An 18,708-nucleotide genomic window follows, 5' to 3' on the forward strand; every position below is an offset into this window, starting at 1 on the left:
CCATCCAAAAGCAGGATCCAGATCCTGTCGCTTCCCATTTCAACACACCAGCCTGCTCTCATGTCCACATGTCTGTCCTTGACCTGCTACAATGTTCCAGTGAAGCCCAGCGCAAACTGGAGGAACAGCACCTCATCTTCCGATTAGCACATTACAACCTTCGGGGCTTAACATTGAGTTCAACAACTTCAGACTATGAACTCTCCCTGTTCCAATTTGTCCTTTGACACACTGCTTATGTTTGTTCTGCCATTAACGCATTCTGATCTCTTAATGTGCCAATATCAGCACACATGTTAGTTATGATCACCCACATTTACATTGCCCTTGTTTTTTTGTCCAGGATATCTTTGTCAATCTCCCCCTAGTCTCTACCTATCTCTGGCTCTCTATTCACTCCTCCACCAGCCACCCCCCCAACTCGAACCTGGTCCTCAGTGCTATGACGCAGCAGTGCTAACCACTGTGCCATATTGCCGCCCCGGGATAGGTAGACTTTTGTTAGGTACTGCAATCAGAGCTCAAAAGTGGGTTATTAGAGTTGAGATTCAATGGTTTCCCTGCTCAGGACTCAGAAAAAACTGCATCAGGGTGCACTGACGTAGCACCCTAATTTGCATCGATTTATGAAACCATTGCCTCACGGGCCTCCAAAACCCTGCATGTTAATATCAGAAATGGATGGGACCTGAGTTAGTAAACAGCCTGCTTACATTTAACTGCCCACCTATCAGGTTTTCCTCCCAGCAGGCAGGCTATTTCCGCAATGTCTTCTTCACGTCAGTTAGATGGGTTAGTGGGCATGCAAATTCCATTGGCATGATGCTTTAGCTGAGCACTTAAAGAGGGACAGTAGTATAAAGGGCACAAGCTCAGTCTGGTGACACATCTAGAAGGTCTGTGGCTCAGGAAGGCCCAAACCTACAAGTGGCCGATTCAATGCATATTTGTTTTATTTATTGCTCTCTTGATGAATTCCGCCCAAACCACACACTGTGTAGCAAGGGACGAAAGTGCAACCACAATATTTAAAGAAACAAAAGACTTAACTTGACAAGTGTTATATTAAAGCAAATATTTTAAAAGAGCAAATAAGAAAGGATATAAAATAACATTCATGTTATTGAAGATAATGGTTGGAATGTTAAATAAATTTGTGATTGGCAAGGGTGACAAAGGCTATTGAGCATAAGAGTTGAGGCCATCAGCTATGATTTTCCCAAATGGCGCAGCAGGCTCGTGGGGGTCAAATGCCTATTCCTGCTCCTAACTCATAAGCACGTAGATGAATATCTGGTCTCGGTACAACTCTTTGCTTGGCTCAACAAGAATGATGCCCATTTACCCAAAGAACAACACCACTAGGCAACAATGAATTGCTTAACTGATTTAACATCTGTTGCAGTGGGCACTAAATGGAATAACACGTTGGTGCTATGAAAACGTGAGATTTTCACCAATAGGATGTGAGCTCCCGCTACAATTTGACGAAAGTACTTAAAATCAGCTTTGGAGGAATTTGGAGTCAATAAGAGCTGAGTAGATCCCAGAGGAAGTGAAAGAGCAAAAAAACAGGAAGGTAAATCAGTTCTGAGCACTGTTGCATGCATACTAATAACTAGTTGTAGAGTGACACTTTTCTTGGTTGCTACCCAGATGGGTAGGTGGTGAAGTCTATTGATAATTTTTAGGGAGAAATTGGCAGAGGCGGTGAGGAAAGAAAATAGTTTACAAAAAGGAGAGGGATGTCTAATAAAAATTTATCAAAGAATACAATATTCTGCCTTTAAGAACTTCAGTTTAATAAAAAGGTTTAGCGGTCCTCCCCAATGATACTAACCTTCAGCTTCTCTGGGACTCCAGTGGCCAGATGGATCACATGGTCTTGGGGAAGAAGCATTGTAGGCATACTGAACCAACGCTCCATGCTCAGTGCAGGCGTCACATACTGATCGCACTTCTCTAGGAATCCAAGAATCAAAATAAAAGAAAGAACAAAACAAAAAAACAGCATCACCTTCTGGTAACTTTTCACATGCAACAGTTATGCCAACTTCAGGAAAAATCCACAATGCCCCTTCATTGGGTCACAGTAATAACAACTACAACAACGTGTGGCTTGAACACAGTAAAACATCTCAAGGTGCTTCACAGGAGTAAACAAAATCTGACCCTCTCTGCTGGCAAAAGGGTCTTGGTTGCAAGTGTATCATGCACCACATGCTACCATTCTCCATCGATGGATCACAGGAAAACCACGGGAAACAATTTTTTTTTTTTTTAAATTTAGATTAGCCAATTATTTTTTCCAATTAAGGGGCAATTTAGCTTGGCCAATCCACCTACTCTGCACATTTTTGGGTTGTGGGGGCGAAACCTATGCAGACATGGGGAGAACGTGCAAACTCCACACGGACAGTGACCCAGAGCCGGGATCGAACCTGGGACCTCAGCGCCGTGAGGCGGTTGTGCTAACCACTAGGCCACCGTGCTGCCCTTCGGGAAACAAATTGGCGTGGATTCTCCATATTGATTTTTCACAATGCAGGTTGATTCATCAACACACATAATGTGTTGGTGAATGATCTTTGGAGAGGGTTTGGGGAGCACTCTAAATACACCAGCCCAGGTTGAGCTGGAGCTGGACATCTTTTGAGCATGCCCCATTATTTAAATTTGTAGTTTTAGAGGTTTTAACATATTTTACGGACAAGTTTGTTGGAAAGGGGAGTTGATAATGGCATTACAAGGGTAACAGAGCATCTGGCACCTATGTGAATGAAAGGACTAACAATGTAGATCTTTAACCAGTGAGATTAAAGGAATGCGAAATTATCCAAGAAAGGAGAATAAATTACTGGGATGAATTCAATGTCAAATCAGGTACGGAAAGAGAAATAAAAAGGAGTAAAGGACGCTCAGATTAAAAGAGAACAAAAGAGACAACGGAAGTTTTAAAACGTGTAAAATTTAAAACAGGACATTTATAAAATCACCAACAACAATTCACAATTTGAAGCAATGAGACGCTACACCTTTTATTGTTCACTTTTTTGGCAAGTGATGTTGATTAGGCATCAAGAGAAATTATTATGTGCATCCTTCCCTCTAAGCCTCATGGTTGCACAGTTGTGCTGCAGTCTGGAACTTGCCATGAGGCTAGTGCACAAGAAGCAGTCCCTTTAAGATGTGTGCATATGTGACTGCACGGCAATCTTAAAAAAGCTGCACATTGCAACAAATAGGTTGCGCTCAATGAAGGGAAATTAGAGGGAATGCTGATTGAGTCATTACAAAGGGATTTACCCTGCTAATTATCAGACTTTCTCTGGTGAATTTGATGGGTGGTTAATGCGCAAATGCACAAACTTCATGAAAATCAAGGGGAGGTTCAGGTGATATGACATTTTTGTGAAGCCACCTATGAAGAAACACAAATCAGCACCATCTCATGCTGATTTCTGATTCACAGGTACCCCTTCTTCTCCGCAGTGTGTTTGCTTACTTGCACATGAATTGTTTCCATTGCCTGAATTGTTCACATGCCATTTTTGGTTCAGCAAATTTTGGGCCAATATATATTTTCCGCTTTCCTATTGGTGCTATTTTTCACATTGATTAGGGTTGAAACACGAGATGAGCTCACACATCAACAAAACGTCACCACAGACAGAAACAAAAAAGCTTGGCGGTTAACATAGTATCAGAGGCCATTTTCACCTCTCATAAAACTGCCCGTTGATTGGATGAAGCCAATGGAGTATCACCGATCCTGCGGACTGATGTATTATCTCTGGAGCAATGGGAATGGGTGGAGGCTTTGTGGGTGGCTGCCAACTCTGGTACACCAGATCCAAGTAACAATGCATCCTGGCGACTTGATTGGGGCTGAAGGAATTTGTGCAGTCATCATCTTTAAAAGACACACACAACTTGTGACAAAGGCATGACAACAACTTTACATTCAACATGTGTCAATATTTCTCTGTTATCCCTTCCTCCTTCCCCTTACACCCAAAAATATATCACTGACACTAATTTCCTTTGTATATTAACAAAGAGATTAATTGATGTTGAATAGATGCTGAATTTGATGTGCAATTGTCATCAAACAAGAGGTATTAAAGGTAAAGCCTTTAAATTATCCACCAAAATACTTTTGGCTGCTGTATACAATTTTACAGGAAGACCAAAAAGCAAATAAAATATTTGTGAGAGATTTGTTCCACCAAGAAAGGAAAATGTTGTTCTTTGACCTTTTATTCTCTCTTCCATAAATACAATAATTTCCTGTCGGGTTTTGCTGCAGGCAAACAAAGGTCTGTTAAAATTGTTAAAAATATAATTGTCCTTTAATAATATTTGGATATTTGTTTAACGCAGTGTTTGCCATCAGTAGGGTACCAGCCAACACAAATATGGACCTTACAAAAAATTTAACTGCAGTCCCTACACAGGCCCTAAAACAACAAAGGATGGATTAGATAACTTGTTTGTTTAGTAGAAAATCAAGACTGTTTGACAAATCAAACAGGGATCACTTAGTGAGGTCTCCACCATTTTCCTTTAAGGTGAGCAAATAAAGTAACCCCTTGGTTCCTGCTGCACTTGGTCAGTTTCATTGCAAATCCAGCTAGTTTTTTTTTGGTCATTCCACAAAACAGGTTTCATTCGACAACTCCAAATGTGATAAGTGGAGAAGTCAAAACGGATTCTGCAGCAAAGTCAAAAGAGCAATGATTCAAGAAAGCATCTCTTTACAAGACACACGTTCCTTTAATACACGGAGCCAATGTAATGTCCATTTTACCTGCATAACTCATGTAGTTAAAGAAAGGAGTGTTGACAAAATGGCCAAAACCACATGTGTCATTTCCAGGATCAGGATCTTTGCACTGCTTATTTTTTGGCGTCGGATTAGTGTCAGCACACAAGTCGCCAGTCTCCAATGAGGCCTCCGTCTCCATGCATGGGTCGGTGCAGGATTCAATTTCAGAAATTCCCTTGAATACATGGTAGAGTCCAAGACTGTGGCCTATCTCATGGATCATGGTGTGAGAATGGCCTGTGATTCCGTAGAATGACGGGTTCAGCACTATGCCACCTATAGGAACAAACAGAATCGTCTTTAGGACAGAAGACAAAGGTGGAGGGGTTTAGAAGATAAAAGGGGAAATTAGACCATTGATATGTAAGCGGGTAGAAACATAAATAGTGCCAGGTTAGAATCCTGAAACAGGCTGTAGAGTGTGAGATATCACACATATCTCCTTTGAGCCATTGCCAAAACATTCACTGCAGTAAAGCGTCTGTTGATCGAAGCTCAATGGAACGTATTTACTTTTAATCCTGTATTTCAAACATATGCCATTAGTAGAAATTAGTTTACCCTGACGGAAAGCAGGTGATCATCACAAATAGAAACATTCACTCAAACGTGCCCCCAATTACTTCACAATTATGCAAGTTAACACACCAGTCCATTTTCAGGTTAATTAATATTCATTTAAAATTCAGTGGGCTGAATCTCCGCCCCTGCGGAGTGAGTATTTGGTGGGTAAGGCAGGCATGTAAAATATGTCATGTGACTCGCCCGCTGCCTTCCCACCCACCCCCGCCCTCAGCCCCACAACACAGGGCGGGTGTAAGGCACCCACCCACCTTAAGTCTATTGAGGCCCTGAAGTGATCATTTATTGCCCACTTATAGCCTCAACTACTCCTCCATTGCCATAAAATGCTGGACAGCAGCAGGCAGGTGAGAGCGGAAAGGTTGGCTTTTTAAAACAATTTTGCACAACATTTGAGTGTGTACCCCCCCCCCCCCCCCCCCCACCCCGCTCTAAGATGTCAGCTTTTGTGCTTCCCTACCAGGCCTCCACAAACCATACACACACACCACCTCCCTCTCTCGGCTCCCCCATCCCTCCCAGTCCAAAACCCTAGAATTTCACAGTTCCAGTGGCCATGTCTTCTTCATGCCGGGGACTCCTTGCAGTCCAGGCACGACAGTGTTCAGGTGCTACTGGGATTGCTGGAGCTGCTCCAGAGGTCGGAACTTTCTTTGCCTGAAGGCTGGAAGCCCAACCCTCAGCAGGTTTAAATCCTCGATCATGTGTTATTGCAGTGGAATGGCTTTTTTTTTAAATCAGTTGATTTGGAACCATCTTTAATTCTTGAGTTTTATGCTTATCGTCTCCCCCCCCTCCCCCTTTCCCCCCCCCCTCCCAGCCCACCAACCTCCCTACTGGTCTACTCTTGCATCAATTGCTTCAGTTCTTATGCTCCACTTAACTGTTCATAGCTTATGCCTTCCGTATGCTTCTATGCCTCTCCACCTCCACCTTTTTTCATTATTTCTTGACTTTTCCGCCATTGCAAGTGGGCAAGTATGTGGAACTGCAGCACTTTTCATGAAGTCGGCAGAGCAAATGGGAAAACATCAATGGTGCCAAATACTACCTGTGGACTACTGAGGTGTTTGATGAACACCTGCCACTTAACCACATGGGTTTCTGAATCTTGGCTTGTGCAAATTGTCACCTGTATTAATAATGACATCTATTCCAGAAGCTTTTCAGGGCAACACGAGACAGTTCACAAAAGTTCCACAGCCACCATAAAGGAGTGCAACTATTTAAGGTCAGAGTAGCCCATTCCAACAGCCTAGTCATCGATTCAGCTCAGCTTCGGATGGCACATCGGAGAACCTAGGCCATGAAACATCCTAACACATGAAAACAAATTGTGATCAATTTTGACTGGGACCTGTCTCGAGAGTTATTTTCTTCGCCTTCTGGCAGTTTGATAGTGAACGTTGCTGGGTCTTTTTCAATTCACTGGTCCTTCTTGCTCCACTGATAACTTAGATGCCATGAAGTGAAAATACCGTAATATTTTGAGAGAAAGATTTGTGGGACTGATTTGTTACCCTTTTAGGTTATCCTTGAAATGTAAATGCCTTTTTAAAAAATGAATCCTTCATTTACTTTTGTTGCACAAATGTTCCTTTGTGGGATTTTCCAAGCGGAGAGAGGGATTGTTATGTTCAACCGCATGCATGCACATTAAGAAAAGTGCTACGGTACTGAGTATGGAACTCTCTTCAAAGGATAGTGGCCAGCAGAAGACTGGAGAGGGAGAGTGTGAAAGAGAGACGGGGATGTGATATAAAGGCTGTGTCGCACCCGACTCGGGATGTGACGCAGCCGGTAAATCTCGTGAGGGCTTCTCGCGAGATTTACCTGGCTTGCCGCACCTCATATGATCTAACGGGACCATGCGAGATGTCACGATCTGGATCCCGCCCACAATGGGCAAGACCTAAATTTGCATATTCATGAGTGCAATTAGGCACACTTAAATATGTCTCCACCAGAACTAACAAGCACCCGGGATCTAATGGCCTCGCTGAGGAGACTCCAGTCGGACGCCATTTAGCACTGGTCTCCACAAATGTAGACCAGGCGAAATGGCACTTGGGGGTCACACAGGTGATCGGGGGCCCCAGATCATTGGCTTCTGGGTAGGGTGGCAGCCTGGCACTGCTGATACCACCCAGGCACCTTGACATTGCTGGCCTGATACCCTTGCAGGGGCTCTGCCAAGGGGCAAGGTAAGTAGTGCCCAAGTGGCATTTTGTTTGCACCAGGAATTGGGCCCGAAAGTGCCCTGCCCTTATGAAGTGGGGTGAGGGCACCCCCCCAAATCGGTAAGTTGGGGGAGCCCGAGAGATGGGTTGGGGGATCGAGAGATCGGGGTGCCATTGAGCAGGAAGTGAAGCTGAGCCCAGCCTTGGCAAGGCCCGAAAAAATAACAGAGTCCAGTTCGATAGCGGGATCACCGCTAACCCGCCCACAATAGGACTCTATCCAGGGGGAGAGCGAGGGACGTTTTGAGGGCAGAACAATCTAAAAATAATTTCATGCAAAAAACTAAAGGGACAAGGTTAATATGGGCAATTGGCCACATTAAAAATCAAGATGAATGAGGTAGGCAATTATCACTGTGCAGTATAAATGTTAATAAATCATGCATTGGCTACCTAAATGTGTCAGAGCTTCTTTGTCCCATGGCCATGTTGCAACTCCAGCCAACTCTTCATCAGATGAATTAGCAAAGAATATGTTGAGATGTGTTGCGCCATCCAGTTTCAGAATGTTCTTCAGCTCTTTCACATCCAAATATGCCCTGTAATCGAAATATAAGTCCAATGAAAATGTTCTTTCATGCTTCATAATCTCTTCCATTTCTTGTAAACTAAAAATACTGGGCCTTCAATTTGCTGTACATGCAATGCAAACTTTAAGTGAGGGCAGAAGTGAGGTTAAATGCAGAAATCCAGAAGTTGCCTTCTGAGATGCAGCACACCAGCATTAGCTTCACAAAAGCAGTATCACACGCTAAACCTCACCACGCAAATGCGTTGAACAGTGCAAATTTTAGAATTGCTGAGAAAAGAGACATTTTTTGTCAGTTTTTGTCTTACACTCCATGACAGGTTCACCCACCACCAGCCAGCCAGTCTGTCAATGTGACTGCCGGGTAGCAATCGGAGTAAAAGAACATCTGGGAAGCCCTTCTCTTAAATATGCCAGGACTCCGGGAATCCTGGGATTTCCAAGTGAGGACGATTGATCTACAAAAGCAGTTAGATTGGTTATGGCTCTGTGTGATCCTCAAATCTCCAGCTGCCTGACAGTGCCAGTAGTAGGCCTGGCCCTCAGCACATATTATTTTGGGCCTAATTCTGGATAAAAGGATGAAGTCTCGGGGGGAACCCATCGGCTACAGGCCGCCACAATGGCAAACAGCACAGCCAGTGAAAGTATAATCCAGACATGTGGGCTTTATTTCCTATGCACCAGTGGTACAGGCAGTTACTGTGAATCCTGTATGAGTGATCCTGCTCTTGTAGCCCACAGCACACCCCCAAAAAAATAATTCAGACTCAATAACTGGCCTTCTCTTCTGCTCAACTATCACCTGAGACTGTGATTGTTTTTAAGATTCATTTGTGGGATATGGGTGTTGCTGGCTAGGCCAGCATTCATTGCGATCCCTAATTTCCTCTGAGAAGGTGGTGAGATGCCTTTTTGAACCGCTGTAAGCCATCCGGTATAAGTACACCCATAGTTCTGTTAGGGAGGGTGTTCCAGGATTTTGACCCAGCGAAGGAACAGCAATATGTTTCCAAGTCAGGATCATCCGTGACATGAAGCAGAACATGCAGGTGACGGCGTTCTCAGCTGTCTTCTGCCCTTGTCCTTCTAGATGGTAATGGCCGTGGGTTTGGAAGGTGCTTTGGTGAGTTCCTGCAGTGCTTCTTGTAGATGGTACACACTGCTGGCACTGTGTGTTGGTGATGAAGTGAGTGAATGTTTGTGGATGGGGTGCCAATCAAGTGGGCTGCTTTGTCCTAGTGCCAAACTACTTGAGTGTTCTTGGAGCTGCATACAACCAGGCAAAAGGGGAATATTCCATCACATTGCTCACTTGTGTCTCATAGATGGTGGACAGACTTTCAGGAGTCAGTTACCCGCTGCAGGATTCCTAGCCTCTGGCCTGCTCTTGTAGCCACATTATTTGTACGGCTAGTCCAGTTCAGTTTTTGGTCAATGGTAACCGCTAGGATATTGATAGAGGGGGAATCAGTGATGGTAATGCTACTGAATGTCAAGGGCCGATGGTTAGATTCTGCCTGGCATTTTTGTCTTGCTGAACTTGGACATGGAGTGCTCCCATATCTGACAAGTCGCAAATGGCACTGAACATTGTGCAATCCTCAGCAAACATCCCCAGTTCTGACCTTATGATGGAAGGAATGTCATTGTTTTTTTTAAATTTAGCGTACCCAATTAATTTTTTCCAATTAAGGGGCAATTTAGCATGGCCAATCCACCTATCCTGCACATCTTTGGGTTGTGGGGGTGAAACCCACCCAAAAATGGGAAGAATGTGCAAACTCCGCACGGACAGTGACCCAGAGCCAGGATCGAACCTGGGACCTCGGCGCTGTGAGACAGCAGGGCTAACCCACTGTGCCACCGTGCTGCCCTAGGAAGGTCATTGTTGAAGCAACTGAAGATGTTTGGGCCTGGGACACTCCCCTGAGGAACTCCTGCAGTGATTTGTTCAAACTGAGATGATTGACCTCCAACCGCCATCATGCCAGGTATGACTCCAGTCAGCAGAGGATATTCCCCCTGATTCCCATTGACTCCAGTTATGCTGGGTCTCTTTGATGCCACACTCGATCAAATTCTGCCTTGATGTCAAAGGCTGTCACTCTCTCCTCACCCTTGGAATTCAATTCTTTTGCCCCTGTTTGAAGCAAGGCACCAACAGGTCAGGAGCTGAATGACACTGGCAAACCCAAACTGAGTATCTCATTGACATGTTGCATACTCTGCCCAGAGTCCTAACATGTCAATTGGGTTCCAAAGTACATCAAAGGACTTCAATTTGCATAATTAAAAATGGCCTACTGCCTAATTCATGCAGACAACCCGGATGTTCAGAGGCAGCCCCATGAGCAGATAGATCAGCCATGTATTGAGAACGAGAATAGAGGTTTAAATTATAGAATCATAGAATTTGCAATGCAGGAGGAGGCCATTCAGCCCATCGCATCTACACCAGCCCATGAAAGGGCACCCTAAGCCCACACCTCCACCCTATCCCCATAACCCAGCAACCCCACCTAACCTTTGGACACGAGGGGCCATTTTAGCGTGACCAATCCACCTAACCTGCACAGACTTGGACTGTGGGAGGAAAGCAGGGCACCCGGAAGAAACCCACGCAGTCACGGGGAGAAAGTGCAGACTCCACACAGTCACCAGAGGCCGGATTTGAATCCGGATCCCTGAAGCTGTGAGGCAGCAGTGCTAACCACTGTGCCACCATGCTGCCCCGGGTGTTCTGGTTTCCTCCCACAGTCCATGATGTGTGGGTTAGGTGGACTGGCCGTGCTACATTTCCCCTTAATGTCCAGAGATGTGCAGGTTAGGTTATGGGATTACGGGGATAGGTTGGTGTCGACACTTGTAAATGAGCAGAGTTCTCATTCCAAGGGTCAGTGCAGACTCGATGGGCTGAATGGCCTCCTTCTGCACCATAGGGATTCTATGAATTTTGACCAGTAGAACTGTTTCTTTATTGTGGATGGTCAGGCTTATTTAACACTATAAAATGTGGCTTCATGCTCTCAATGCTAGCAACAGCTGTATGAATTATCAATTTGTTTACTGGCTTTAGCAGAGGCTGCAGCATGCCATTGAGTGGAGCTCAACCATCGATAAGAGTTAGCGTGCAGAGATGTCTTGCAGGATCCTGATTACTTTTGTTTTACTGAATCTCTACTGTGCTGGATTACACTGCATCTGACAAATCCAAAGGTTCAGCTGAATCCAAAGATTCTATATTCAAGTACGTCTCATTTCGCTGGTTGAATTCGGATAGTGCAGTTGTAATTCTCATCTTTTTCTCCGTTTCGTTTAACGCATTCCTTCCAAACATCTGTCCTTAAAGGTAGATGAAGCATCACACACTTACTGCCAATGGTGACCATCAGATTGCGTACTCGGTTGGTATATTTATGAGGTCTACACGATTATTATATTTTGGGCCGGTGGCTTTGAATTTAGGATAAATGAAGGGGTCATGTGACTTGTTCTTCAGTCTGTCTGACAGGAAGCCTGGGTGGTTTGATTGATCGAGATCAAGGCTCAGGTTATTTTACTGAGAAAATGATGCAAGGCCTTTATATGTGAAGACAATTGGGGCAACTGAGAAATTCCATTGGAATCTAGGAGTAACTTTTTAAAAAAATTTAGAATACCCAGTTCATTTTTTCCAATTAAGGGGCAATTTAGCGTGGCCAATCCACCTACCCTGCACATGTTTAGGTTGTGGGGGCGAAACCCACGCAACACGGGGAGAATGTATCTAGGAGTAACTGCGGACTTTTTGCTAAAAGCACTGGAAGTCTGTGGAGAGTGACCAATGATCTGTATACAAGGGGGATGGATCACTTTCTGGAGTTAAAGTATAAATTGCCGACGAAAAGAAAATGGTGTCAATAGCATTTTTAGTCATTTGTAAGAGAAAAAGTTTTAAAATGTGAAATCTTGTTGGGTCATTCTTCCAGCGAATAACACAAATAATGAATCATTCAAAAATAATGGCCTCTCTGGACATTATAACACTTTAAAATATCATCAGTGGGCCGACTTCATGGGCGTTGTGCCTTGACAACCTTGTCTGTGGAAAATGGAAGGGGGTAAGGTAAACCACATTATCTTTGTGGCAAGGGGGCAGCACGGTGGCCTAGTGGTTAGCACAACCGCCTCACGGCGCTGAGGTCCCAGGTTCGATCCCGGCTCTGGGTCACTGTCCGTGTGGAGTTTGCACATTCTCCCCGTGTCTGCGTGGGTTTCGCCCCCACAACCCAAAGATGTGCAGAGTAGGTGGATTGGCCACACTAAATTGCCCCTTAATTGGAAAAAATAATTGGGTAATCTAAAATTAAAAAAAAAAAAAAAAAATCTTTGTGGCAAGTACGATTGTAAGTTGTGAGCACAGAAGCACCTTGTCTACTTATACCTGACTGAGGAGCTTGTCTCTCAATTTGCATTGAGAGTTGTGGTTTCAGTGGAGAAACCTTTGCTGGAAAAGTCTTTGTGAGGCATTTATGCTGTGGCAAATTCATATCCTGGCAAGGGCCGGCGACAAAATGGAAAAGGGAAATCAGCATCCGAACTGCAGAGAATCTTCCATCATTCAGATGACAGAGGTGACGATGTGAAATGGTGAGTTGCCTTATCAATTCTCCTGGGTTACGAATGCGGAATGTACAAGTGAGCAGTTAGGTTTCACACTGTTGACTGCTAACCAGACCTCTCCACTTAAAGGCAGCAGTGAAAAGGCTCATTTGGATTTGTCTCAGCGCAAACCCTTTGAATGGCAGCCTCAAAGTTCATGTCCAAATGCAAAAAACCTGGACAATATCCAGGCTTGGGCTGACAAGTAGCAAGTAACATTCGCACCAGCCAATGACCATCTCCAACAAGAGAGAATCTAACCATTGTCCCTTGCCATTTAATAATATTACCATCACTGAATTCCCCACAATCAACATCCTGGGGGTTACCATTGACCAGAAAGTGAATGGGGATAGCCATATAAGTGCTATGGCTACAAGAGAAGGTCAGAGGCGTGGAATCTTGCAGCAAGTAATTCACTTCCTGACTCTCCAAGCCCTGTCCGAAATCTACAGGGCACAAGTCAGGAATGTTATGGAATACTCTCTCCTTGCCTGCAGCTCCAATAACACTTAAGTATCTTGGCACCATCCAGGACACATTAGCCAACTTGATTAACACCCCTTCCACAACCATTTACTCCCTCCACCACCAATGCACAGTGGCAGCAGTGTGTACCATCGACAAGATGCATTGCACCTCTCCAAGGCTCTTTAGACAGCACCTTCCAAACACCAGACCACTACCATCCAGAAAGACATGAGCACTAGACACATGGGAACAACACCACCTAGAATTTCCCCTTCAAGCCACTGACCACCTTGGCTTGGAAATGTTTCGCTGTTTCTTCACTGTCTCTGGGTCAAATTCCTGGCACTCCATCCCAAACAGCACTGTGGACTCCAGCAGTTCACGAAGGCAGCTCACAGTCACCTTCTGAAGAGCAATTAAGGATAGGCAATGAATGCTGGGCTAGCCTAGTGAAGCTTATATCTATTGAATGAATAAAAGGAAATGCTGGAGTGGGGCATTTCACCGACTATTCAATTGCAATGTGTACTTAGAGGTGGAGTTGAAAACTCTGAGACCCTGTCAGTCTTCCAGTACTTCATCCATGTTGCCATCTTTCACTGTGCCGGACTATTTGGTCATGCAGGGCATCACAGCCAAGTCGAATCCTCTCTATGCCTGATGTGCATCAATAATTACTTTCAATCAGAGACCTCTGGATAGCAATCAGCAGCGTGAACCTCTACTGCTCTTTTTTATACTTCCCCTTTGAAGCCCAGGAGATTCAATTCGGCAAGTTGGGTTCAAAGCACAAACCTCCAACAAAGCAGCAACAACAAACAAAAATAAAAGCACATGACTGAGGATGCTGGAAATCTGAAGTAAAAACAGAAAATTCTGGGGAAAAAAACTACATAGAGAGAGAAAAACAGTTAATGTTTCGAGTCCGGAAGGCTCTTCTTCAGGTTGAGGATTGGTAGAAATGTCTTCACCTGTGAGTTTTTCCAGCATTTTCTGTTTCTGCAACAAGAACTTGTCTTTACATAGCAAATTTAAATGGAGTGAAACATCCTAAGACATGTCTCAGGAGAGTTATCAAAGAAAACCTGACACCAAAGCAATTAAGGAGAGATTAGATCATGTGATCAAAATCTTGGTCAATGAGGAGAGAGAAGACAAGGGTCTTGGAGAAGGAATTCAAGAGTCTATTTATTTTTAAAATAAATTTAGAGTACCCAATTAATTTTTTACAATTAAGGGGCAATTTAGCATGTCCAATCCACCTAGCCTGCACAGCTTTGGGTTGTGGGGCGAGACCCACGGAAACACGGAGTGAATGCGCAAACTTCACACGGAGAGTGACCCAGAGCCAGGATTGAACCTGGGACTTCGGCACAGTGAGACAGCAGTGCTAACCCACTGCAGCACCGTGCTGCCTCCAAGTGTCTATTTATGAACCAAGCAGCTGATGGCATGGCCATGAATGATGGAATGCACAAGAGACAGGGAAAATAGTCTGTTCCCCAATTTGAGCCACAGACAGAGCTTACCTGTACAACTTATTATTAATGACTTGTGATGGATGGGATCACTTGTTGAGAGCAAAGCACAATTTATTAATCTCTGACTCAGTCCACTGTCTTTTTTAAAAATAAATTTAGAGTACCCAATTATTTATTTTCCAATTAAGGGGCAATTTAACGTGACCAATTCACCTACCCTGCACATCTTTTCGGGTTGTGGGAGTGAGACCCACGCAGGCACAGGAAAAATGTGCAAACTCCACGTGGACAATGACCCAGGGCTGGGATCAAACCCAGGTCCTCGGCGCCGTGAGGCAGCAGCGCTAACCACTGTGCCACCGTGTTGCCGAGTCAATCCCCTGTCTAAAACCGGTTTTGTTTGTCGCAAATTCAGTAAGTGACATTCAGTTCTTTCTTCCACAAATAAATACATTAAGTGAGGGGTCAGTTAGCACAGCTGGCTGGATGGATGGTTAATGATCTGGAGCGATGCGAACAGTGTTGGTTCAATTCCCTGTACTGGCTGAGGTTATTCATGAAGGCCCCACCTTCTCAACCTTGATCCTCACCTGAGGTGTGGTTATCCTCAAGTTAAATCACCACCAGCCAGCTCTCAAAAGGGAGAACAGCCTATGGTTCCTCTGCAACTGTGGCAACATTTACATTGAGAAAAATACATTATTAAAGAGATCATAACCTTAAAATTCAAGCTAGATTGCTCAGGAGTATCGTCTGAAAGCATTTTTTCATACAAGCAGTTGTGAAAATCTTGAACTCTTTCCATCACAAAGCTACTGAGGAGCTAAATAGACTATTTCAAAACTCCAATTCATAGATCAGTGCAGACAATGGTGCTGGAACATGTTTTGTGAGTCAGATTCATTCACGGCTCATGAACTAAACTCCTGACTGATGTGTAACTTTTGCCATAATTTCCCGTGTTTTCCCACAGCGAGCTGCACCTCAGCGCAGGAGAAGTGCATGAAAGGAGACAGATAATGAGAAAGTACACTTCAGTTCCCGGTGATAGAAGCACAGCTCCTAACACTGTTAAAAGAACCCGTATACCCCACCACTCTTGCCCTTCACCCCTCTTCTACTCCATTCCCTTGCCAAGAAACCCCAGTGTATTCTGCACAGCCACTCACTTGTTCACTATGAACAGTTGCAATATTAATGAATAATATTTTACATTCCTTGGTTAAAAAAGATAAATCTCTCACTATCTACCAACATCTTCCATCAAAACATACTATCATTGACACTGTGCAAAAATGCATTCTGCCACATTGAAAAAAATTGTCATACTTGTAACCCCTGTCGGGCTGCGTCGACAAACCAGAAACCACATCAATGTTACAATCTGTTATTACGTCTTAACACTGTCATTCACTCTCAGATGAATGGAAAACGTTCTGCACTGAAAATCATTGCCACTTAAATCTCAGCCAAGCATTCATAACGGCCACAGCTGTCAGAACAATTGTGTACTCACAAAGATGGAATGAACTGAAGGTATTATTTAAATTTCAATGCAGAGTTCCTGTCAATCAATTGACAAAGTATAGTAAGTAGCCAGATTGTGTGCAGAACTTTACCAAAAAACTGCAGTGTCAGTTCAGGTGAGAAAACTAGAATAAAACCCATCAACTTCACTGGGGGATTTCTCACAGCATCTTATGCTACTTTAAGAAAATATTTTCTCCCCACGAGAGCAACGCCACTCTTCAGGCACCACCCCACTGATTTGCTCCCCCTAGGGATACTTAATCAGTGCAATCATTGGGGGACCCATATAAACACCTCTCCTGCACTTGTTCCAGGTCCATTTGAGGGCCATGGCAGCATGGAAGCCAGCTCCATGTTTTACTGAGGGAGCCCTGACCAGACTGTTGCGAGGAGCAGGAATGCCAACTCGAACAGGCTCAATGATTTTCCAGCATTAAAAAGAGCAAAATGAGTGGTGTGGAGTGCTGAGAAAGCTTTAGCCTCAGCCCACTACTCCTCTAGGACCTCCACCACGCGCTTCTCCCTTGGTGAGTTCTTCTTCGCTAAGCCTCACACACTACCCTCTCACACTAGCATATCCCCACTCCTGTCCCTCTCAGGTACACCAGGATAACACGCCTGGACACTCAAACATCTTCCAGGCTCTTGTCTTACAGCCGTTCCCCAACCCCAAATCCCCCTTCTTCCTCCCTCCCCGCTCCTCCCCCCGGGAGTGAGTGACTGACCCTCAGCCCTGCCCTGAGTTGAACTGATCTGTGTCCCCCACATCCTTTTCGGTGCACCCTGAGCGGTGAAGAGCATGGGGAGTCATGGCTCGCTGAGCACTCACCTCCCATATACCCTCAGAAGTGAAGCTAACAGGTTCACATATAAGCAGACTTGTAAATGACGCCGGCATGACATTGTGCCAGCATCCGGTGAAAATTCCGTGAAGGGTGAAGGTCTGGATAGAATATTTGGTATGAGATATTAATGTATTAAAATGAGGCTGGCGGACTCGTGTGACACAATTCGTACTACTTCACTGATGAGAGGGTTGCGGTAAGATTCCAAAACCAATCACGCCAGAGACAATCACGAATTTTGCTTCTCTCCAGATTTTGAGCCCGCACCGACTTTCTCATGGATGGAGAGAGAAAACTCTAAACTGCCCCCTGCTTTCACAGGTCAAAATCAGTGTTTTGTTTCATCAGCCAGAGCTATCACACCATTTAAACCATAGTTCAAAGGATGGCAACATATGCTGATTGTACAATTTTTCACACATTATGGTATTTTCTCCATTGAAAAAGTGCTGTAATGCATGTGAAAAATTACACAATGCTGGTCAATGTAGGAGTCAACTTACCTTTGCAAGGCAGATCCCTATGATGAATCACTGCAGTTAAATGCATATAGATTACAATACACCACATAATAGTGGCATCTGGAAGTATGCAAATATTTTCCCCTTATCTTTCAGAATGTCCCTGACACCTCAACAAGCTTTCCATTTTCACAAACTCTCAAACTAGTTGTTTTTAATGGTGTGTGAGAGGAAACCCAATTTTGATCCCTCATTTAAAATGGGGTCCTGGGTGGCATGGGTGTGTATTTTACATACAAGTCATTCGTAATTCACAAGAAAGCCAGAGGAAAATGTTGTGGTGTCAGGAATGGGGATGAAAATGGGACCCTTCTAAAACAAGATGGAAGTGCTGCACCAAAATGTGTCTGGGCACTTAGCTGAAACTTCGGCCAAAGCTGTCAATCATGGCTCAGTTGATAAATACTCTCAGCTATCAGTCGGAACATTTAAGTCCCATTCCAGAACCTAAACATGAAAATTAAAGGCCTGTAAAAGATGCCACGGTATTGGTTTAAAAAGTCGGCTAGTTTCCCTGTTGTTCTGCCAGTATTTATCCCTCAATCAACATCATGAAAACAAATTAAATGGTCATTATCTTTTTGCTTGTGGGAGCGTGTGTGCACACTGATTGCTGTGATAGCTACATTACAACAGTGTTCACATTTTTAAAAGTACTTCATTGTCTGCAAAGTACATGGAGGCATTCGGCGATCTTGAAAGGTGCTATGTGAATATAAGTTTTTTAATAATAATTTTTAATAATATTTTTTATTGTTACAAGTAGGCTTACATTAACACTGCGATGACGTTACTGTGAAAAGCACCTAGTCGCCACATTCCGGCGCCTGTTCGGGTACACTGAGGGAGAAATCAGAATGTCCAATTCATCTAACAGCACGTCCTTTGGGACATGTGGGAGGAAACCGGAACACCTGGAGGAAACCCACGCAGACACGGGGAGAACATGCAGACTCCACACAGACAGTGACCCAAGCTGGGAATCGAACCTAGGACCCTGGAGCTGTGAAGCAACAGTGCGAACCATTTTCAAGGGC

At 44.2% G+C, this 18,708-nt stretch overlaps 1 protein-coding gene across 2 annotated transcripts in view; it reads right to left on the minus strand.

Moving 5' to 3' along the window:
* Positions 1–18,708, minus strand: part of pappaa (pregnancy-associated plasma protein A, pappalysin 1a) — a 375,278-nt gene that overhangs the window by 299,195 nt on the left and 57,375 nt on the right. For both annotated transcript variants that reach the window (XM_038782243.1, XM_038782242.1), the window contains exons 3-6: positions 8,044–8,189; positions 4,811–5,104; positions 3,721–3,913; positions 1,841–1,962 (exon numbers count right to left, since the gene is read on the minus strand). In XM_038782243.1, the coding sequence (XP_038638171.1) occupies positions 1,841–1,962; positions 3,721–3,913; positions 4,811–5,104; positions 8,044–8,189 (755 nt within the window). The remainder of the gene's footprint in view (positions 1–1,840; positions 1,963–3,720; positions 3,914–4,810; positions 5,105–8,043; positions 8,190–18,708) is intronic.

Source organism: Scyliorhinus canicula, chromosome 21 (assembly GCF_902713615.1).
Source record: "Scyliorhinus canicula chromosome 21, sScyCan1.1, whole genome shotgun sequence".
NCBI lineage: Eukaryota > Metazoa > Chordata > Chondrichthyes > Carcharhiniformes > Scyliorhinidae > Scyliorhinus > Scyliorhinus canicula.